Source organism: Micromesistius poutassou (assembly GCF_964030765.1).
Source record: "Micromesistius poutassou genome assembly, chromosome: 11".
NCBI lineage: Eukaryota > Metazoa > Chordata > Actinopteri > Gadiformes > Gadidae > Micromesistius > Micromesistius poutassou.
Window position 1 is genome coordinate 8,254,492 of NC_140281.1, and position 24,721 is coordinate 8,279,212.

Genomic DNA, 24,721 nt, shown 5'->3' on the forward strand with positions numbered 1-24,721 from the left:
ACTTTGAAGTAGTGTGAAGTACTCTGGTGTTGATGATCCTCCTGATCAAAACGACCTATCCTCCTGATCCGTACTACCGATCACCCTGATCCCGACCACTGATCACCCTGATCCCGACCACTGATCACCCTGATCCCGCTATGAGCGCAGCGCCGGTCCGGTCCGGAGACCTGGAGGAGGACCTGGACCTGGAGGAGGACGAGGACCTGGAGGTGTTCAGCAAGGTAACACCAGCAGAGGAGCTTACTGCAGGCTCGCTCTTGTTTCCGGTGAGGACAGTGAGACAGGACAGTGAGACAGTAAGGAAAGCCTCAGGAAAGTGAGACAGTGAGGCCAGCCCCAGAAGAGTGAGACAGTGACGACAGGACAGTGGGGACAGTGAGACAGTGAGGACCGTGAGTCTTCCTCCAGTGAGGTGCCGCTGCACTCAGGTCTCTTTCCGGACCCTCTTTACGGGCTCTGCCCCGATCTGGTTCACAGTGTTTCCGTTCCGTTCCTGTCAAAACGGCCCTAATTGAAGCCGATCCATTGAAGTGGAGCCCATTGTTGTGGTTCTGCTGACCCCAGCACCAGCAGCAGTGGTGGTTTACCGGAAAGGGCGAAGGAAGTAGACTGGTGTGTGGATTCAGCCTGTTCAGTGGTCTGGGATCAGCCTGTTTACTGGGATCAGCCTGTTCAGTGGTCTGGGATCAGCCTGTTTACTGGGATCAGCATTTTTACTGGGTTCAGCCTGTTCAGTGGTCTGGGATCAGCCTGTTTACTGGTCTGGGATCAGCCTGTTTACTGGGATCAGCCTGTTTACTGGTCTGGGATCAGCCTGTTTACTGGGATCAGCCTGTTTACTGGGATCAGCCTGTTCAGTGGTCTGTCCTTCCTCTGTGGCCCCTTGCTCTGTGGCCCCTTGCTCTGGGGCCCCTTCCTCTGTTGCCCCTTCTTGCTCTGGGGCCCCTTCCTCTGTGGCCCCTTCCTCTGTGGCCCCTTGCTCTGTGGCCCCTTCCTCTGTTGCCCCTTCTTGCTCTGGGGCCCCTTCCTCTGGGGCCCCTTCCTCTGTGGCCCCTTGCTCTGGGGCCCCTTCCTCTGTTGCCCCTTCTTGCTCTGGGGCCCCTTCCTCTGGGGCCCCTTGCTCTGCTCTTGCATGTTTAGTTTGGTTTTGATGGCCCATTCCCTTTCTTCCTGTCAGAATCCGTCGCGGGCTGGTGGCAGCTCAGTGTCCTCGCCCGTGGTCCAGGGGTCCCTGGTCCACTCCCCCGGGTCCCTGGTCCGGTCCTCAGGGTCCATGGTCAACCAGTACGGCTTGGAGGAGGAGGAGGAGGAGGAGGCGGTCGGGGGAAGGGGAAGGGTCCCCACCAGAGACCTCTTTGTCACAGTGGACCACCCTGAGAGTCAGGTCACGGCCATCGAGACCTTCATCGTGTACCGGGTGCTGGCACGGGTGAGTCCTCATAACACTAACCACCACTAACTTAAAGAGGGTCCTCATAACACTAACCACCACTAACTTAAAGAGGGTCCTCATAACACTAACCACCACTAACTTAAAGAGGGTCCTCATAACACTAACCACCACTAACTTAAAGAGGGTCCTCATAACACTAACCACCACTAACTTAAAGAAGGTCCTCATAACACTAACCACCACTAACTTAAAGAGCTCCTTTAAGGTGAGTCGGTCCTCATAACACTAACCACTACTAACCACCACTAACTTAAAGAGCTCCTTTTAGCCAAACAGCAGCACAGAGTGATGATGGATGAGCAGCACAGAGTGACCCCTGAACACAACAAGCACAGGAAACAGGCTCAGCATCAGTCGATACCGGGGTGACGTTGATGCATTTAAGCAAACACAAAGCTTCCAACTACAGGGATTATAAACTAAATGCAATGTGATGCAAGGGTAGTTTTATTTCTAACATTATTCTATCAACACAGACATTTACATCGATAGTTGGGCGTTATAATTGGTTTGCCTCGGGTGTACTGTGGAGTGGGTAAAACTGTTTTTATTGGCAGGCTAGCAGTTCCCCTCGACTTGCGCTAGCCTAGCACCAGCGATTTCTGCAACTAGAAGGACTGAATAAAACATGTTGAAAACAATCTCCAATGAAAAATAACACACTGGCTCACTTGGAAATGAGGTCCGATGTCCAAATTTCCGAACTACCCCTTTAAAATGACTTATATCTGATTCACAGATACAGATACAGTACATCAACAGAGGTTGTTTTTTTTTTATGCATTGACAATATGTAAGGGATAATGTATGCAATGCTGGTCATTATCGGGAAATAAGACAGGGCGAACAGGACACCGACGCGAAGCGGAGGTGTCTTGCTTCGCCCTGAAGGGGCTTATTTTATATAATCACTGGTGACGTTCTATACGTTATCCCGCTTATTACACGACGACTTTCCAAAACTAAAAGAAAAAATAACTTCACACGGTGTGTCTTTTTACAATTACCATTCGTAGTGTTGATCAGCAGAGAAATAGTCTGCCAAAGACGTTGATGTCGCTTAGCAACCGAGTACCGCTGGGGTTGATAAGTTACCGGACTACTTGCGGAGTGATACGAGAGACGTGAATCACTCCACTTTCCCTGACAGCGGTCATTATATGCTTAGCAACGGTCATTATTGAAAAATAATTCACCACCGGAAGTCGGGAAGGCCCATGCAAGTAAACGGAGCGTTCCACAGCATTGAGAAGAGCCGTGTAATAAACACAAATATTGACCTACACTCTGTAACTTTACACTTTGTAAGCTAGACTTGACACTTCCCTACTTTGACCTTTCCTAACTTGACCTTTGCCCTCCAGACCACGCGCGGGGACTTTGATTCCAGCGAGTATGAGGTGCACAGGCGGTACCAAGACTTCCTGTGGCTGAGGGGCCAACTGGAGGAGGCCCACCCCACCCTCATCATCCACGTGGGTAGAACCTTCTAGAGGCCCTCAGGACCCCATACTGCTGCTCTCAACAAACTAGCTCTAGCGTGTTGTTACTGCTGTGATGCACATGGGTAGAACCTTCTAGTAACCTTAAGGACAGACATTACTGCCTTTTTAAACAAGTTAGCTTTAGCATGTTGTTGCTGTGATGCGTGCTGTGATGCTTGTGTTTATGGCCAAACAAAACTGTTGACAGAAGCTATCACCCAATACAGAATGGGCCTGAAGCTATAGAATAAGTTTGGTCTGTCCTTGTGTCAATCTAAAGTCTGATAGTACCTGCTTTGTATTCTTGAGGTAACCAACATGTTCTCACTACTATTGATCTACTCAGACGGAACACATTTCAATGTCCTACGATGCTTCAGCAGTTGGTGCTGGATTGATTTGTCCTCCTGGGTTCATCACCGTGCCTCTGAAGTGATAACCTCCAACAGTTTCTAACGGTCAGTTGTCCGTTCCCAGCCGCTCCCGGAGAAGTTTGTGATGAAGGGGTTGGTGGAGCGCTTCAGCGAGGACTTCATCGAGACGCGGAGGCGCGCTCTGCAGACCTTCCTCAGCAAGACGGCCGAGCATCCGCTGCTGTCCCGCAGCCCGCAGCTAAAGGTCTTCCTCACTGAGCAGGTGAGCTCCTCCCCCGTGCCCCTGTACGGGTGACCCATGTAATGGACCTCCCTGGTCTCCTCTGTGACGCTGTAGTGGGGCCTCAGACGCTCATGGACACAATGATTCTGATGGACTCTGAACGGGCGTACCAAATCGGATGCTTTTATTTTTTGTCGATATTTTTGATAAAATTTACTTTTATGCATTCATTGCAAACTTTATCTCAGTGTTTGCATTTGAGGTGAAACAGGCGGGTTGACTCACTTCAACCCTTGCTTTGCTTCTTCTTGTGTACCCGTCCACCGGGCACCTTGGGTCCTCGTAGCGGGCCTGGGAGGAGACCCTCTTCAGGGGCCCCTGGTAGCGGCCCTTGAAGGAGACCCTCCCCTGGGGTCCTTTTCAGGGCTGCTGGGGCCCTCGTAGCGGCCCTTTGAGGAGACCCTCTTCCGGGGGCCTTCGTAGGGCCTCTGGGGCCCCTGGGCCCTTGTAGCGCCCTGGGAGGAGCCCCTCTTCTGGGGTCCTTCTCAGGGCCACTGGCCTGCTCCAGCCCGTCAGGAGGTGTCTTATAGAGACTCTTACTTTGATGAGGGGCGAGACTGATAAGGTTGGCCTGACTGGAGGGATCCACAGCGCTTAGATTAGGGTTAGGTGTGAATTGTGATTTGCTCAAAGTTTGTGGCCAAGTTTGTGGCCTCTACGTCAACTAGTCCACACTAGCTGATGTTACTGATCCTGTGCCTGGGGAACAGAACGCTCCTCCTCCAGCCTCTACAGGTTTTCTAGATGGAACATCTGTTTTCTAGATGAAACATGTCTAAAATAAGTGTGGTTGTAGTCAAATCCACCATAGGAACAGCAGCACGTATTTCACTGAACTGCAATCCCTTGATTCTGCTGTTCAGGGTCCTTGTTTGGTTTTTAATAGTCGGGATTCCTACTCTTTTGCTGGTAGTAGGTTCTATACACACACACTCACATACACATGCACGCAAGTATGCGTTCACATGCACACAGCCTGTTTTATAATCCCTAAGTGCTAAAGCAGCTTACTAACTCAGTGGCAGCCCCAAGTCAAAGTCCTGCTTGTCTTCCATTCTGGTTCATTCTCCTTCTTATGGTTGAGCTGCACAATCAGTGCTGTTGTTTGGGCCTCTCCTCCATAATGGACTGCAGTGTCCGGGTTCAATGATTAAGACAAACACAAGTTATCAGCCCTCCATTCAGACCAAACTGGAGCTCTGTCTGGAACACAGAGTGGGGCAAGAAGCACAACACAACAAGAAGCACAACACAACAAGAAGCAGAAATGCAACAAGAAGCAGCAGCACAACAAGAACGACAAAATAACAAGAAGCAGCAACACAACAGAAGCAGCAACACAACAAGAAGCAGCAACACATGAACGGAGTGGATCATTCCAGCATGACTTGAAACTAAGTATAACACAACCCATTCTGTCGACACTGGTCAGCGGTCTCGCACTCCAAAAAACTCTTTCATCAACTAGTATCCAATGCTGTTTTTATAGTTGGATGGTGAATTTGTGGTACCATCCAATATGGCCTGGAAACAATAATTCATCTAACATTTAGGGCATTTAGCAGACACTTTTATCCAATGCGACTTGTCTGAAGAAAGAGAAACAACAATCTATCGCTGTCAGTACAGTAAGGATGTTCATAGAACCAAGTGCCACGCACTAACAGTGCTTGGCGCTATGTTAACCAATTCACTGTATATACAACAAAGAAAGCTAGCTAGCTAAGTACTATTTTTAAGTGCCAGGACGTAAAACATACAATAAGTGTGCAAGAGGGGGGGTGTTGGGGTAATGGGGGAGGCTATGCAGAGTCCAGGTGAGCTCTGAACAGGTGAACTCTGAACCAGTGAGTCTTGAGTCTCTTGTTCAGAGTCCAGGTGAATTCTTAACAGGTGAGTCTTGAGTCTCTTGCGGCGGTGGTGAGCGATATACTTTATGATCTAGATCCAGCCTGGTCTCACGTTGTCTCTGACCCTGACCAGGATCTGGCGGCCCACAAGAAGCAGGGCCCCAGCTTCCTTAGCCGGGTGGGGGGCTCTGTGCGCGCCGCGGCCCTGGCGGTGCGGGGCGTCAGGGCCCGGCCCCAGGAGTTCGGGGCCATGCAGGAGTACGCAGACGACTTCAGCTGCAAGATGGCCGCCCTGGACAAGGTCACCCAGAGGATCATCAAGGAGCAGAATGGTGGGGCCCCACACGGACAGAGACAGAGATATAGAAACATAGAATATATAGATATAGAAATGTATAGATAGAAATATATAGAAACATAGAAACAGAAATATATAGATATAAATATATAAATATGTATACACAAAGATATAAACGTAGAATATAGAAATATACAAAGAAACAGAAACAGAAATACAGTGTGTGTGTGTGTGTGTGTGTGTGTGTGTGTGTGTGTGTGTGTGTGTGTGTGTGTGTGTGTGTGTGTGTGTGTGTGTGTGTGTGTGTGTGTGTGTGTGTGTGTGTGCACTTGCCTAACTATCCAACAGGGGACTTCGGTGTCGTAACACCTTCACCAACAGGGGACCTCCGAGCCAAGAGGGTCCCCATTTTTCAGGTCCCCTCTTGGTCATGCCTTAAATCAAGCTAAAAACATGCCTAAAACATTTTGGTGCATTTTCTCAACTTTTGCCAAGAGGGGACCTGAAAGTGTGTGAGTGTTTAGTCCATACTCAGCAGCGCCTCTGCTGGCCAGAGCTGGGAGTTCAATGACCAATTCACACACGTCGCTTCAATCACACTCCTCTATTGTGTGAACGGCCTGCAGCCCCAGGAGGTCATTCAGACTAGAGGGCTGTTAAACAGCCTACTTAGTAAAGAAAACCAGTCAGACAGACAGGATAGACGATAAAGATAGTAATCTCAACTTATGTAATAATTAAATGTCAAACATGATTTGTTAGTGTTTTTAGGAATAGAACAGTCAGTAGCAAGCTCCTATCTATTCATTTGTATCAATAAAAAATTATAAAAAACTAAAATACATTTTAAGGGTCTAGACCTTTGAAATTGTTCAATCCCCAAAATGTGCCTTAATTTACCATCTTACAATTAGTAATTTCCATACATTTTACAATGTCTATTTTTTTAAGAAATGCATTTTAATTGTTGATTTGCATTACAGAAAATGGTCCACACTTGTACTGTATGGAATGACAGGGGTCCACTGTTGGCTGATACATAATGACAGAAGTTCCCTCTTAGATAGCATAGAGTGACATTAACACTTTAAAATTTAAAACTGCAGGGAAAAGAAAACAAACACTAAGCTGTAATTAGTAGGAATATATTAGGAAGAGAACAGTCAGTAGCAAGACCATATATTAATTTGTACCAATAAAAAATTATAATAAATAAGTCTGGTAAAAGAATGACACATTTAGGGTCTAGACCTTTAAAATTGTTCAAACCCCAACATTTACCTTGATCTACCATCTTACAAATCTTCTCATTTTACAATGTACTTCAGTCCCCAATCTATATTTTAAGAAATGAATTTAATTGTTGATTTGCCTTACACAAAAATGTCCACACTTGTATTGTATTGAATGACAGGGGTCCACTGTTGGCTGATACATAATGACAGAAGTCCCCTCTTAGATAGCATAGAGTGACATTCACACTCCAAAATATGCCGCTTTTCCACCGCCAGTACCTACTCGACTCGACTCGACTCGCCACGCCTTATTTGCGTTTCCATTGGCAAAAAAAGTACCTGGTACCTAGTACCGGGTACTTTTTTTTAGTACTACCTCCGTCGAGGTTCCATGCCAGCGGAGTAGGTACTTTTGTGTGACGTAAACAGGCTGCTGGTAACTGATTGGCCAGCGGCTGTAAATGGGAATATTCACTCAAGTTAAGTTGTGTCCGGCGTGGTTGGAGTCCACGAACCCGCTCCCGAGGGGGACACTGATCAGCGTTTCGCCGTGTGTGTCGCTCCTTTCCCGGGGCTAGAGTTAGGCTGCGCGTCGTTATGTGTGTCGGGCGTGGTTGTGTGTGTCCGGCGTGGCTGGAGTCCACGGACCGGCGTTTCGCTGTTTCGTTTCAGTGTCGTTCCTTTCCTAGGGCTCGAGTTTCGCCTCTATCAACGTTACCGTATGACAACAATAGACGCGCAGTCATTGCGCTTTTTATTTTATTTTATTTTATTTCCCATCATAACCTTTCCCGGGAATCAGGAAATAGTCTTGATCAGATTCAGATTTCCCGGGAATCGCGTCTCCCGTGATTAAAACCTAATGACGACCCGCCCATGGTGGAGAGGTTCTTTTCTACGACCCGCCCACATTGAAGAGGTACTTTTTTAGATGGAAACGCAACCAAACCGAGTTGAGTCGAGGCGAGTCGAGTCGAGTTGGTACTGGCGGTGGAAAAGCGGCTATAGATGAGTAAGAAATAAATAAGTAAAATTGATAGTTCTTAAGAGATAACAATCTAAATATGATATATATATATATATATATATATATATATATATATATATATATATATATATATATATATATATAGCAACAACAGAACTTGCTATTTTGGATATTGCCATAGAGTACTTTAGCATGGTATATAGGATAGAGGCCCAGAAATCATAAGTTTGTTTGAGATACAATGGACAACTTAATAAGGTTTTTATTTTTTTCACAACTGCAAACTGCTTAGTCTATGGTTAAAGGAACGCATTTTATCTGTTGATTTACATTACAGTAAGAAGTTCCACACTTTTTTGTATGTAATGACAGGGGTCCACTGTTGGCTATTACAAAATGACACAAGTCCCTTCTTAGATAGCGTGGAGCGACATTCACACTTCTGCTTTTATCAAAAGAGGAAATAACAAAAATATATTGTAACGAAAAGATAGTAATCTCAACTAATGTAATAATTATTTGTCCAACATGATGTTAGTACGTTTTTGTAACAGAATCTTTAATGAGAAGCTTTAATGGATCGCTTAACAATTGTCGACTATGACACTGTATTAAATAAATAAATTAAAGGGCTACCCAGAAGGCAAGGGAGTAGTAAGTAGCATACTTTAGAATTTAAAAATGTAGGGAAAAGAAAACAGACACTAAGCTGTAATTAGGAATAGAACAGTCAGTAGCAAGATCATATCTATTAATTTGTACCAATAAAAAATATATAATAAATAAGTGTGCTAAAAGAATTTTATACTTTTAGGGTCAAGACCTTTCAATTTGTTCAATCCCCAAAATGTACCTTGATTTACCATCTTACAATTAGTGATACCAATTTTATAATGTACTTCAGTCCCAAATCTATATTTAAAGAAATGCACTTGAATTGTTGCATTGCAGAAAAATGTCCACACTTGTATTGTATGGAATGACAGGGGTCCACTGTTGGCTGATATATAATGACAGAAGTTCCCTCTTAGATAGCATAGAGTGACATTCACACTCACACTGGTGTGAAGAGTCCCTCTCCCAACCCCCACACACATACTTGCATACTTCTTACATACTTAGGTCCCCCCTGAAAATCCATTCAACCCCCCACCCCCACAGTCTCTATTCAAATTAATCACCTCACACTTTTCTACTGAAGCACTGATTCCTGAGCCTTTGAGATCATGCTGTTGGATGAGGATGTGATGACACATCTCATCATCACATAGGCTGATAGTGGAGAATTTTGCTTTGTTGATCCTTGCTGTTGTTTGACTAATATTTAAAAAAATTGGTCAAAATATGCTGATATCACATTTATGATTTAACATAGGCACAGGCAACATGGATCTTTTCACTGTAAAATAGCTCTTCTAGAAAATCAATCAAAAGAACACTGTTCACAGATAAAATATACAATATGGTCGATATGGTCGAGCAGAGTTTAAATGATTGCATATGATTTCATATATCACAGGAGGAAGTAGAGGTTCCTAACAATACCAAGTGTCAACTTTGACTGATAAGAATGGTAGATTGATCATCTAATTCACTAATCATACCTACCATCCCCTCACTCACAACTACTATGTTTTACAGTTTTTAACCAACATTCTGTATGCCTACTTTTTTCACAGTCTAATTTTATACTCAACAAATAAAGGCCACTCTACATTTTAGGTGTCAACAATACGTAAAAGTATTAATGGCAGTTTACAAAGCATATGTTTAATATTGTTAAGAATGAGAGAAGTCCTCATCACATACGGAAATTCCTGAGATAAATGATGGGTAACAAAATGTGTAAATATAAATATACAAACATGTCTCCATTGACAGTTGGGGTGTCTATAATTTGAATTTTGTTCAATCTTGTTCAGATAATATAAGTATGATACAAGTTTAATAACTGTCACAACATACCAATTAGCCATCATGTTTATGTTTTGTTTTACTTTACAAGCCTCCTGGCTGTGATTTAGTGTACAAATATGAGTGGCAGTGATCTTCGAATCTAACCCCTGACAAGTAAGCAAATCTGTATTTTCACCAAAAGGTCAAACTACTCCTTTGAAATATGTTGTAATAGTTACGCATGTAATGCTATGGCCAGATTGTAAGAATACACCATTTTCTGGCTTATTAATTATAACCAAAGCAACTGAGTTTCTTTCATGAATTGTTTTTATCTTCATACTGATTTGAACAGAGAATCATGTATTTTAATCTCAGAACAGTATTTTTACAACATAGTTGAAGAAAATATTGAATTAATCGAGAAATACATGGTGAATGGTAAACATGTGGAACTTACCTCTCACTATAGCCTCAGCAATGTAGATAAAAGGTGAACTCAAATGTCCAGAATATATACACACACACACACACATAGACACATATATATATATATATATATATATATATCTTAGGATCAGACATGCCAGTTTTATTATAGATAATATCAAACTAGCTGATTTATTCACTTGAATTCTAATAAATAGCTGTGATCATAATAAAAGAGATAGAGTAGGATTTTGTAACTATACAATTTTGTTTCACATTATATACCGTTTTTAGGGGGGGGGGGGGGGGGGGGGTCTAATTTTGAGATATGGAATGGATTTACATACTTTGTGCTGCTTAGTTCAGACTTGTGTTGGAGGAAAATAACCCTTTTTAAGGTATTTAAAAAAAATACATAAAGACATGAAAAATTACCAGTACATTGATGGGGTGAAATGCATATCTAAAGGAGCCTGATTGATTAAATAATCATTAATGTCTCTATGATAATTTCATAGTATGGCATTGTGCATGGTGTAGTAATGACTTAATTGCATTCATAGACACCTTTTTAGAAACAGTTGTATATTATTATATTATATTTTTTATGGTTTAGTTCATTATGTGGACATTAAGAAGTTGAGTGACCAGCAACCATGCCCTTCACAGATCCTAACTTGAGTGAGTGCTGCCTCTGAGAAGTGAGAGACTTAGAGCGGGGGAGGGGGGTATTTTAGCAGATGCTGTTGCTCTCTGCTCATCATTCTGTTTCAACCTGTGTCTGTCTAATCGTCTGCAGTGTGGGGGATGGTTACCTGGAGCTGACGATGGTCGTTAGGCCTTTCTATAGTGGGCACTCAGGGGCCTAAGTTTGACTAACCCTAACCCCCAACCTGCAGTTGCAAGACATGTAAAGCTTAGATCCTCCTTGTCAAGTCTGTGGAACTGTACTGTCAGTCTTCCTTCAAAACAGTCTTCCTTCAAAAGATATTCCCTAATTTACATAGTATTTATTTAAGTAGGTGAGCTCATTGAGATCACATTCCCTTGATCACAAGAGACTAGGGTACAGCAGACAGAAAAACAGACATCACTAAACGAAACACTGCATACCTTTTTATTTAGAATAATATGCATTTTTAAATAAAGGGCGTCTTTCTTTGCATATATATAGTGATGATAAAAAAACAAACAGACATCACTAAATATCATCACTATATATATGCAAAGAAAGATGCCCTTTATTTAAAAATGCATATTATTCTAAATAAAAAGGTATGCAGTGTTTCGTTTATTCAATTATTTCATTACTAAATTCTTTGTCTAACAAGCCTATGTCTTAGATCAGAAAATCATTATGTCATTGTTTGTACCACTGATAAGGATTACCAGGATAACATTTTAAAATATTGATTGATACATTGTGGTAACTGCATGCTGCAAGTAAAAGTGGGAAGTTGACCTGTACTCTTTTCCAACCACTACCTTTGTTCAAAGTCAACCCTGTTGAATAAAGAGCTGAGCTAGGACTAAAGAAGAACTATGACTATAATACCTACAATTATTTAAAAAAAAATTGCTGCATGGGTTGTGTGCCTTCCACTTTATGCAAACTCTCACATCAAATTCTGAGATTCCGCAATTTTTGACAGCCTTGAAATGGTTTCACCTCTTTATTCACCAGTATGTGTTCATCATTACTTGATCAATTGTGTGATAATCAGAAAGAAAGAAGAAATGTAGAAGAAATCTATACGGTAGTTTAACAGTGGCCTTTTGGGTTTAAATCAATCTTCTAGCTGACTTAACTCTTGCATTGTTGACAATCTGATGAATCTTTATTTGTCATTATTTTTAAATAGTTGTTTCCAGGCAGCATTTCTACTTGCAAACAATTGAATATCCTCTTAAGGATCTGGGACAAAATGTTCATATCCCTCTGCAGAGAGATATAGCAGGAAACATCTCTGACACTGAAACTGACAAAACACTAAACAATTATTTCTTTCTTGTCAAGCTTTGTCACATGACGTATTGATGAGGATAACATTTTTTCCACACTTTATGAATAGATCCATGCAGGAGTGTGAGTGTCGCCCTATACTATTTAACAGGGGACTTGTGTCATGTTGTACAATCCAAGTGGGGACCATCTTTTAGAGCACAAAGTCTGTCTGTTCTTTGAATGTGAACTTATGTATGGGACAGTTTTTTCTAAATGATATTTTTCCACAATAACATGACTTCAGTTTTAACTACCACAATTTATCACGGTTCAATCAATCAACAAACACTGTTCCCTGCACTTGAACAGCCTTAAAGCTATCATCTGTCTTTTTGATGGAGTTACCTACAGCATATGTCAGAACCTGCACAATAGTATACAGACCTTCAAAGAAAGTTTAATGTGTAGATTTTTTTATTACTTTGTGCTGTTAAACAGAAAAGATGGTTCCCACTTGGATTGTACAGGATGACAGAAGTCCCCTCTTTGCCTGTACAAAATGACACTGGTCCCCTGTTAAATGGTATGGAGCGACACTTACACTCCAGCATTTATGTATTCATTAGGTTAGAAAAAAATAGTTTACTGTTTCCTCTATAGTAAAAAATAATTCATAGAGCCTTTAGACATTTCATGAGGGAAATTTTGTCATGAGCAAAAATACTAACTAGGGCTATCAATCAATTAAAATATTTAATCGTGATTAATCGCATGATTGTCCATAGTAAACTCGCAAATTAATCGCAAAACACATTTTTTAACTGTTCTAAATATATCTTGAAATTATGTTTTTTAAGTTTTTTTATATTATTATAAACATGGGAGTGCACAATATGTTTGCTTTAAAAAAAAATAACTGTCAATTTTGAGGAAACATTTCTGACAATTGTGGGATCTGTGATTTACATAAATAGATTATTTTTTCTCTTCAAGATAGATTCCAGAGCATTTATTTTTATACACAATTAAATTCACTAGAAGGTCCCCTCTTGTACTGTTAAGACTGACAGAAGCAACAGTTGCGGTTGGCAAACACTCATTGAGTGAAACAATAGGCCCAGACAGCTCCCCTGCTGCAGTGAATGGAGTCCCCTCTTAGATATGTAAATATCGCTTAAGGATTCAAGTCCCCTCTTGGCAACTTCTTTAAAAAAATAAAAAACAACAATTTGAAGTTATATTATGACAAAAGTACTTAAAACTAAACTCTGTATTATGTTTTTGTATTTTTAAAATGACCAGAAATAGAGGTCCACACTTGGTTGATGAAAACCGATAGTCCCCTGTTGGTAAAGTAAACGTGTATGTGTGTGTGTGTGTGTGTGTGTGTGTGTGTGTGTGTGTGTGTGTGTATATATATATGAATGAATGAATGAATGAATGAAATTATTTAAACATCTTGTTCCAACAAGGTAAAATAGAAGTATCCATCAGATTCAGTTTCAATGACAATCCCCTCCCCCCACCTCTGCAGAGTACCTTGAGGAGTTGAGTCAGTACGGGCCCCTCTACAGCCAGTGGGCCGAGCTGGAGACGGAGCTGTCGGAGCCCCTGAGGGGCGTTGCCGGCTGCCTGGACCTCTGCGGCAGAGAGACGGAGGAACAGCTCCGTCACCTGACAGAGGTGCTGCAGCCCACCCTCCATCAGTACCTGCTCTGTGCAGACACCCTCAAGGTACAGGGATGAGAAGAAGTCATAACAAGTAAAAGTCATAACAATAAAAAACTCCTGGTGAGATGTATTAATCTACATTTAATACATTTACCACTAATACATCTCATCTACTGATGAGATGTATTAGTAGTAGTAAAAATACATCTCCTGGTGTCCCCTTATTGTTCCTCGTTGGTTCATTTCCTCCCTATGTGTTTAGTATATATTGATGTTGGAGATAGGACCAGCAGGTGTCCACTTGCTCTTGTTGTTGTTCTGCTGCGTGTCTTTGACAGACGATGGGCCGACTCTAATGCCCTGAAGTTCAGGACTTGATTACACCGTGGGACAGCCCAGCCATACTGTCATTAATTAAAGATCTGCTGAACTTTTAATTAAAACATGCTAATCAACCCAGGTACCAATTCATATTGTAATTTAATTACAGCTTTCTTGGTGGATATCTGAATCATCTCTGCAGCAGTTTGGCTCCTGGCCAAACCATAATGTTATGATTTATTGTTGCTTTTTGATACATCATTCATATCATTCATATCTGCATACTATAGTTGAAACTTGATGGAATCTTTTTAATAAGTTAATTTGATGATGTGTTTAGTATTTGCTTCCATGTCAACTTAATGTACAAATTCTTGAAACGGGGTAGTATTCCTCCTATCCTGACAATTTTTCATATTAATGATGTTCATATACGTATCATTCAGTAGTAGCTAATGGGAGCGATGGTTCTTGGTGGTTGGATGGGCTCCCCGCCTGCCTGGAGCGAGGGACAGAGGAGTGTGTGTGGTGTGTTCCTCACGGCCTGGAGCGAGGGACAGAGGAGTGTGTGTGGTGTGTCCTCACGGCCTGGAGCGAGGGACAGAGGAGTGTGTGTGGTGTGTTCCTCACGGCCCTCCTCCCGCCCTACAGACGGTGCTGAGGAGAAGGGACCACATCCAGGCTGAGTTTGAGGCCAAGAACGACACGCTGACATCTTTGTCTGCCTCAAAGAAGGTGGACCTGGAGACGGTAAGAAGAACACAACACACGCAGAGGCAGTAAGGGTTAGGGGTTCACCTCTAACACACAGAGACAGGAAGGGTTAGGGGTTCACCTCTAACACACAGAGACAGGAAGGGTTAGGGGTTCACCTGTAAAACACACAGCGACAGGAAGGGTTAGGGGTTCACCTGTAAAACACAGAGACAGGAAGGGTTAGGGGTTCACCTGTAAAACACACAGCGACCGGAAGGGTTAGGGGTTCACCTCTAAGACACAGCGACAGGAAGGGTTAGGGGTTCACCTCTAAGACACAGAGACAGGAAGGGTTAGGGGTTCACCTCTAAGACACAGAGACAGGAAGGGTTAGGGGTTCACCTGTAAAACACACAGCGACCGGAAGGGTTAGGGGTTCACCTCTAAGACACAGCGACAGGAAGGGTTAGGGGTTCACCTCTAAGACACAGAGACAGGAAGGGTTAGGGGTTCACCTCTAAGACACAACGACAGGAAGGGTTAGGGGTTCACCTCTAAGACACAGAGACAGGAAGGGTTAGGGGTTCACCTCTAAGACACAGAGACAGGAAGGGTTAGGGGTTCACCTCTAACGGGGACCAGAACACAACATGAGTGAGGGTTAGAAGTGTCCAGACACAGGAGAAAGTACTGGACTGGTCAGTAACTGTACCTACATTACTGTAGCTTTCCCCTGGATCTAGATGTTTGTTGAGAGCTCCTCTCTGTACTTGTGCAGAGGATTTCGGTGTGGAAGAGCTGTAAGGGTTACTGGCTAAATGTGCAATAAGACCCCCTCCTCTCCGTCACACTAGAGGGAAGAGGGAGGAAGAGGAAGAGGAGCCGGTCCTGATGGCAAGGGGAGAGGAAGGGTTTGATACATGAACAGCACGTTCCTGTAAATGGTTATAATTGTTGTTATTGTTAATTATTGTTAATTCCATCTGTTACATTCTGGTAGCTTAGCCTAGCAGCAGCTCAGAGCAGCTGGAGTCTGTATCCCTGGTTCATTAGCCGAGGGACCCGTCTCTCTCTCCTCCTCTCCTGCAGCCCGCTGACGCACGCTGTCAGCTGTCCGTCAGCTGCCAGCGGGCAGAGTGTCACATGACACATGATTCCAGATTTCACACTGCCCCAACAAACACCAACATCAGTGCTCCATAGAGTCAAACTGCTTGACTGTGTTCTGGCGCAGTGTGGCCACTAGAGGGGGCGGCTGCTCCAGGCTTGGAAACACACTTTTTAACACAATCTTCTTATCTTCTGGCTTATGATGAAAGCAGTAAATACAGTGATGTATGTAATATGTATGTATGTAATGTCCTGCTGTCCTCTGCTAGGACGTCCTGCATCTGGCTAACCTCCTCTGTTCTCTGGTGAACCTCTGTCTCTGTTCTCTGGTGAACCTCCGTCTCTGTTCTCTGGTGAACCTCCGTCTCTGTTCTCTGGTGAACCTCCGTCTCTGTTCTCTGGTGAACCTCTGTTCTCTGGTGAACCTCCGTCTCTGTTCTCTGGTGAACCTCCATCTCTGTTCTCTGGTGAACCTCTGTTCTCTGTTCTCTGGTGAACCTCCGTCTCTGTTCTCTGGTGAACCTCCGTCTCTGTTCTCTGGTGAACCTCCGTCTCTGTTCTCTGGTGAACCTCCGTCTCTGTTCTCTGTCTCAGCTGAAGGAGGAGGCGGCCGGCCTGGAGGAGCGCGTGGAGACGGCCAACAGTGCCCTGAAGGGGGACTGGGTGCGCTGGGGGGGCTCCATGAGGACCGACCTCCGAGAGGCGCTGGTCTCCACTGCCGACAAGAACCTGGACTACTACGAGAAGGTGGGTTAAGGCTCCTTAAACTAGGTTAAGATCGCTTAGTTAAGAACCTGGACTACTACGAGAAGGTGGGTTAAGGCTCCTTAAACTAGGTTAAGATCGCTTAGTTAACAACCAGGATTACTACGAGAAGGTGGGTTAAGGCTCCTTAAACTAGTCTAAGATCACTTAGTTAAGAACCTGGACTACTACGAGAAGGTGGGTTAAGGCTCCTTCAACTAGGTTAAGATCACTTAGTTAAGAACCTGGACTACTACGAGAAGGTGGGTTAAGGCTCCTTAAACTAGGTTAAGATCGCTTAGTTAACAACCAGGACTACTACGAGAAGGTGGGTTAAGGCTCCTTAAACTAGTCTAAGATCACTTAGTTAAGAACCTGGACTACTACGAGAAGGTGGGTTAAGGCTCCTTAAACTAGTCTAAGATCACTTAGTTAAGAACCTGGTCTACTACGAGAAGGTGGGTTCAGGCTCCTTAAACTAGGTTAATGGTGCATTTCCACCGGAGGGTGCGGGTCGATTCAGTCTGCAAAGGTGCGGCACGGGTCGTGTTTCCACCGCCAAAGGTGGGCATGATCCGGACTGAGCCGTATTGAGTCGTTCTCGTCTCGCAGTACTCCTCCGTTGAGGTACTGAGACGCCTGAAAGGGTGCCGGGAGGTTTCAAGCTACACGCGCTGTCCGTTGATTGGTCGACAGAATCGTCCCTTCCGTGCGACAGGGGGATAATAACAAACAAACACATTACCCACAAGGTATTTCTGGACAACGCCGAAAGCTTTGTTTATTGTAAAAAATGTCGGGCAAAGGTTTGCCGTCCTCCTTGGACGTCCTACATTGTTGCTCTTTGTTCATTGTGTGCGTTCTTCTTTTTCCTTGTATTTATTAACACTGTGTCGGGCTGCTATGAGATCACGATGCTTACGTAGCTGCCGTGGCTATCACCGTCCGGCTTAAACCCCGCCCTACCATAAGGGTACTGGCGGCGGTGGAAACGCGCGCCGTAACTGAGCTGGGCTATACCGCACCCTCACTACTGGGCTGAGGCGTGCTGGGTCCGAAATGTACCCACCAGTGGAAATGCGCCATCAGATTGCTTAGAACCTGGACTACTACGAGAAGGTGGGTTAAGGTAGGGGTGTGCGATATTAGATTGTGAATGATTAAAATGTCTCAAATGTCTCCGCGATCTGCCTTTACAGAGAGATTGTTAGTATCGTGCTACATTGCACATTAGGGCTGTCATTTTATTCGATATTCGAATATGCATTCAAATATGACGTGACATATCCGTATTCAAATAGATATAATTGATATATAGTGCCATGTTGTGTAGCGCATTTTTTACGGTCTATGATTAGACCGTTTGTGTTTTAAAATCCAAAAATGGATGCGCACAGAGCAGCCAGCCTGAGCGATAAATTGCGACCCCAAGTCATCCCCACAGACAGCAACACGCTGTATTGGTGGAGAGACACGGGCTGCCACAAATACCCGCTTCTCTCAACATAGACGCGCAAATAGCTGTGTGTGCCAGGCACGTCTGTGAGCTCTGAACGTGTGTTCTCCGCCGCAGGTAACATCGTGAATAAAAAGAGAGCCGCACTTCCAGATCAAGTTGATAGACGTAGAGGTGTTTCTAGCAAACAACATTAAGAAATTATTATTTCTTGCAGATAGGCTTTAGGCTTTACTCCTGCTGCTGTCTCCTGTTTAAGTTGTCACGTCATTGTTTGCACTGTGCAGTTCCGATTCCATTTTTGATTTTCATTGCATAGCCTAATTTTGTGATATGCATAGTGCCACTTGATTAAGTTGATAACCTGTTTCAAACAAAGAGTATATGGCCTAAGTCCTGTTTATGTCTCCCCTTGTCACGTAATACATTTGTGATTGAATCTCCGTTCCGGTGTTTTCCGGTATTGAAATCCATTTGAACTCGATTTTTCTCAAAAGTGACAGCCCTAGTGCACATTCAATCGGTTGCAGTTCTATGGCTCATACGCATCCATAGTTGTTTGCTCAGCCAAATCTTAAATCACACAATTTGCTAGTCCGTTACACGCCTTCCCTAGAGAGACACACCAATAAACCAATGATAGCAAACAGTAGGTAGTGCCTTGGATTTAATCCCCTCCCACTTTTTATTTGGCAACGTAGCGGCATGGATGAGAACACGGAGGAGTTGGTCCCTAAAAATAATTGAATGTCTGTAATATGGAACCGGTTTGGATTTTCCAAAACCGACACGGCGCAAACAAGTTATTTGCAAAAATTGCAAAGATAAGGTTTGCGCGTCGGATGGCAACACGACAAACCTTTTTAACCACCTCAAAAGAACACCCGAAATAGTATGCTGACAGTCAAACAGTAACTTGTACTGTTCAGTAACTTGCAAAATAGTCTTAAAAACAAACATGAAAAAGAATAGTGATAAGATTGTGGATCGTGATCCTGCCTGAAAAAAATCGTGATATGATATTTTTGCCATATCACACGACCCTAAAAGGCTCCTTCAACTAGGTTAAGATTGCTTAGTTTAGAACCTGGACTATTACGAGAAGGTGAGTTAAGGCTTCTTCGACTCGTTTAAGATCACTTAGTTAAGGCTGAGTTAAGGGAAGGAAAGACTATATAAGATCAATAAGAATCACCAGGAGAACTATTGGATCTAGAAGAACAACCAGTAGGCCTTTTTCTAATCTAGAAGAAGGACCAGAAGACCTTACTGGACCCAGGAGGAGGAGAGAAGGTGGTTTAATGCAGGGCTCCTGCAGTGAACCACAGTGAACCCCATGCTGGAGGTACAGCTTTAACAGAGCGGGATGGTCGTGGTAGTACCTCTCAATAACATAACAGGATAGTTCTTCATTACAATCCATTCATGTATTTCTGAATTATTATGGGGTGGATGATGTTCATCCCCACTGTTCACAGTAGAGGGCAGCAGCAGCTCAGTCCATGATCCATCCTACCATGACTGGCTCCTCAGAAGGTGACCTCATGGTTACAGGTTGATGTAGAATGCTTTCAGAAGTTGATACGGTCTGTCCTCCATCACAGCAACTCTGCTGTTTCCAAGTGTGGTCCGTCACAGTCACAGAACTGAACCCTATCAATACTACTACTATTAATACTACAATTACTACTGAACCCTATCAATACTACTACTACTACTACTACTACTATTACAACTACACTGAGTGGAATGGCAAAGACCCAACACTTCACAGTCCTGCTTCTGGGGCTCAAATGGCGTTCGGTACAAACCCATCAGTGGATTGAGGAGCTGCTCTATTGTTATTCAGCACAGGACCCAAGGCCGCCCGCACTGGAGCTCAATAATTCATCAGAGCCGAGTCGCTCCTTCTCTTATGGAGGCCAGCAGGCCGGTGTGGGGGGGGGGGAGGAGCAGGGTGGAGGAGGAGCAGGGTGGAGGAGGAGGGTGGAGGAGGAGGAGCAGGGTGGAGGAGGAGGAGGAGCAGGGTGGGTGGAGGAGGAGCAGTGTGGGAGGAGGAGCAGGGTGGAGGTGGAGGAGGGGGAGCAGGGTGGAGGAGGAGGAGCAGGGTGGAGGAGGAGGAGCAGGGTGGAGGAGGAGGAGCAGGGTGGGTGGAGGAGGAGGAGCAGGGTGGAGGAGGAGGAGCAGGGTGGGAGGAGGAGCAGGGTGGAGGAGGAGGAGCAGGGTGGGAGGAGGAGCAGGGTGGGTGCTGAAGGAGGCGGAGCTCACAGCGTTAACGTTTAGGACCTCTGGGTGATAATCAGAGTTAATTATCAGCCTCCGGATTGGTCGGTCATGTTGACAGGTTAACCAGATGGTCTCACAGGATGGTAACGTCTGCACATCTATCACATGTGAACCTTTGACTTCTCCATAGCGACAGTGCATTCTGTAATATGACTCATTCTTTTTAAGACTTTTTTTTTTTATCCAATTAACCAAAGATGGCTGACGAAAAGAAATGTCATTAAAACCCAAGAGTTTCTTTGTTGGAGACGTTGAGCTGCCAGCTGCCTATCCTCATCGTCGCTCTGTAAAACCTGTACTTAAAAATGATCCCCCATGTTCACCACTCAGACCCCTGGTGATCCACCATGTTCACCACTCAGACCCCTGGTGATCCACCATGTTCACCACTCAGACCCCTGGTGATCCACCATGTTCACCACTCAGACCCCTGGTGATCCACCATGTTCACCACTCAGACCCCTGGTGATCCACCATGTTCACAACACAAGGGACTGATTGTAGTCCCTCTCTACCTCGTCCACTGTGCTGAGTCAATCCTGAGTGACTTCACATGATCTCCTCCAGCTCTAGACGCTGGAGGAACACTCTCTGTACTTCATCATCTCAGGTGGAGCTCAATAGAAAGCCCAAACTGTGGACGGTTTTCGTTGGTGATTTTAATGATGGCTAATTTATTTAAATATTAACACAGCCCGAGTCCTAATGGAGGATATTACCAACATAGGTGACTAACAAATATGTGTTCTCCACCTCTGAGTTGTGTTGTGAGTGACGACAGGTTGAGTTCAACAAGGCACCTGTCAGTTTGTTTCTACAGTCAGAGCAGGTTAACAAATGCACGCTCAGGCTCATACTCAAACACAAATCGGCTCATTGTCATTGCTTATCACAGAGGTTTGGGGGAAAACGTGCTCCTCCCTGATTGGCCACCAGTCATCCTGTAAGTGGAAAGGCTGGTGAGGTGGAGGGTTTGTTTAGCTTAAGGTTAGGAACAGCGTATTAGGACATTAGCATTCACTGTGGCTCTGCCCTTTTATTTATAGTGTGATGCATTAGGGAGTAAAACTAGAGACATCGCCATGGTTACCTCCTAGCAACAGAGATGCAACGCTGGACCAGAGCTCTGTGTGTGTGTGTGTGTGTGTGTGTGTGTGTGTGTGTGTGTGTGTGTGTGTGTGTGTGTGTGTGTGTGTGTGTGTGTGTGTGTGTGTGTGTGTGTGTGTGTGTGTGTGTGTGTGTGTGTGTGTGTGTCATTAGCTTCTCTCCAATAGGTCTTACTTTGGTCACGGGTTAGAGGTTTTTCTACCATATGCGCGTTGTAATAGAGTGTGAACGAAGGGTTTCAGGGGAGAGCTAACCTGTTTGGGAAATACAATAAAATAAAGATTTGAGTAAAGAAGCAGCATCCTTTACACTCCTCTACATCTCATCCTGTATATACAGTATCCTTTACCCTCCTCTACAGCTCATCCTGTATATACAGTATCCTTTACACTCCTCTACATCTCATCCTGTATATACAGTATCCTTTACCCTCCTCTACAGCTCATCCTGTATATACAGTATCCTTTACACTCCTCTACATCTCATCCTGTATATACAGTATCCTTTACACTCCTCTACATCTCATCCTGTATATACAGTATCCTTTACCCTCCTCTACAGCTCATCCTGTATATACAGTATCCTTTACCCTCCTCTACAGCTCATCCTGTATATACAGTATCCTTTACACTCCTCTACATCTCATCCTGTATATACAGTATCCTTTACCCTCCTCTACAGCTCATCCTGTATATACAGTATCCTTTACACTCCTCTACATCTCATCCTGTATATACAGCATCCTTTACACTCCTCTACATCTCATCCTGTATATACAGTATCCTTTACACTCCTCTACATCTCATCCTGTATATACAGTATCCTTTACACTCCTGTATATACCTCAGCCTTTACACTCTCATACATATCATCCTGTATATACAGCATCCTTTACACTGCTGTATAAACACCATCCTTTACACTCCATCCAGGACTGTAGCATGGTTCTACTTGATACTGTTTGGGTGGTGTCTTATGGTAACATGGATGTAGATTTGTGTACAGACCACATATATACTTGGTGTGGGTGTTTTGGTGGTCAAGTCAAGTTTATTTTTAGAGCCCTTTAAAAGAACAACAGTTGACCAAAGTGCTGTACAAATCAACTATCTAGCTATAAACACACAAATAACATAAAAACAATTTAAAGCACAAAAAAAGGACACCGACAGTAATAAAACGTATATGGAGTTAAATGCAAGAGAAAATAAATGAGTTTTTAGGAGGGATTTGAAAATGGGCACTGAAGGGGCTGGCCTAACATGAAGAGGGAGTTTGTTCCACAGTCTGGGGCCAACGACCTGGAGTTGAGAGTTTGAACACACTTGGTTCATTTGTTTCATCACAAAGACCTCTTTCCCTAATATAGTAAAACGAGATTAGAGATTGCATTAGAGCTTCTGGAGCTACAATGCCCAGACCCGTCACGTTGTGTTCCCTGGTTGTGCATCAGCTGAACCTCCCAGAGGTCACATGGTGTCACCAGGGCCTCACGCTGTCCACCCGGTCGCCCGCTGGGGGGGTCTGGACCGGGTGCCAGGCGAGGTCATGTGAGGCACTCCTTACATTCTGACAGCCTCTGATTCAGTGCCTGGTGTTCCTCACGCGCTCAGCTGGCCTGAGGCCTGTTCCTCTGAAGTGTGGGATTGTGTTGGAGGAGCCCGTCTGAGAAACCTCATAGTCCTGTCTGCCTCAGAGTCCTGTCTGCCTCAGAGACCTGTCTGCCTCAGAGTCCTGTCTGCCTCATAGTCCTGTCTGCCTGTTTCATGATCTAGAGTGATGATCCTCTGCTCCCCAATGCGTCTCATGGACTCATTCCAGCCAGGTTCAGATCAGACTCTAATGACTGGACTAAATGCAGCCCAAACCATCTGGCTTGAGATGACCTTCTAAAGTGTGAATAAACTATGATCATACTTGATAAGTGTTTCTTCATGTTCCAGACATTGGCCAGCGTGCAATATTCAGCTTCAGATGAAGGTCCTAGAGGACATACTGTAGCAGCATACTGCCCAGTAGCAGCCATACAGGGGCCAGGAGCACCACAAGAGGCCCACCGTGTAGGCTAACAGAGTCCTGAGGTTCAGTCTAACAGAGTCCTGAGGTTCAGTCTAACAGAGTCCTGAGGTTCAGTCTAACAGAGTCCTGAGGTTCAGTCTAACAGAGTCCTGAGGTTCAGTCTAACAGAGTCCTGCCGTTCAGTCTAACAGTCCTGCATGCTAACAGCCTTGTCTTGTGTTGCAGTGTCTGGCCGTGTGGGAGACCTTCCTCCTGTCCCAGAAGACCCCCCCCTGCCAGGAGGAAGACAGACACTCACCCACTGCATGAGGACCCCCCCCCCCCCCCCCCCCCCCAAGACCAAAACTCAACGTGCCAAAGTACACTGTGCCATGATCGGATAATATAACACAAGCGCACGCACACACTGACGGGAGCAAGCCAAAGAGCAGGGTGAACCCTAACCTCACTTCCATGATTCCTAACCGGGATCCAGCTTAGCTTTAGCATTCCAAATACAAGGTGTTGGATCAGGAAGACGCTCCCTGCCTGACGCGTCTCTGGGACACGGCCTGTTGATGAGGTCCTGACCCGGTCTGATCCTGATGCCAGCCAATCAAGAAACACTATGATTCCAAAGTTTGGTCGATTTGCGTAGCCCAATTTTGACAGGAGATAGGAGGTCAGCCGATCTGACTCCATTTGACTAATGTTTTATACTCTTTCGATTGATTCTTTTATTGTTTATGACTTGTAAAAAGGTAGAAATTTTAGTTGCTGAAATGCCGTAATGAAATTAAAAGACACTTTGGTACATGAAAATGGAATTGATTGCTTGTTATTAAACAATATAATTTGTAGGAAAACTCTGAAGGAAGATGTGTGTCATCACAAGAGCGTCGTCTTCGTGCCTGGAGCAGCTTCAACCCAGGACATGGACCAAAGGTTTTGTAGAGTAAAGAGTTCTGATGACGGCCAGTGGCCACTCGTCCCCTGCAGAGGCGTCAGACTATGAATAGGCGTATTGTTGAGTGTTTAGAACCCATCCTGAGCCTCGGAGCAGGACCAAACACATCCAATGAGTAATTAATGGT

At 44.3% G+C, this 24,721-nt stretch overlaps 1 protein-coding gene across 1 annotated transcript; it reads left to right on the forward strand.

The window, feature by feature from the left end:
* Positions 1 to 24,443, forward strand: snx7 (sorting nexin 7). The gene is made up of 9 exons (XM_084475431.1): positions 1 to 224; positions 1,181 to 1,432; positions 2,821 to 2,931; positions 3,418 to 3,576; positions 5,581 to 5,779; positions 13,773 to 13,972; positions 14,882 to 14,980; positions 16,631 to 16,783; positions 23,874 to 24,443. Exons 1-9 carry the CDS (start codon positions 141 to 143, stop codon positions 23,955 to 23,957), a joined length of 1,341 nt encoding a protein of 446 aa, XP_084331557.1. The 5' UTR covers positions 1 to 140; the 3' UTR covers positions 23,958 to 24,443.
* Positions 24,444 to 24,721: the final 278 nt, after the last annotated feature.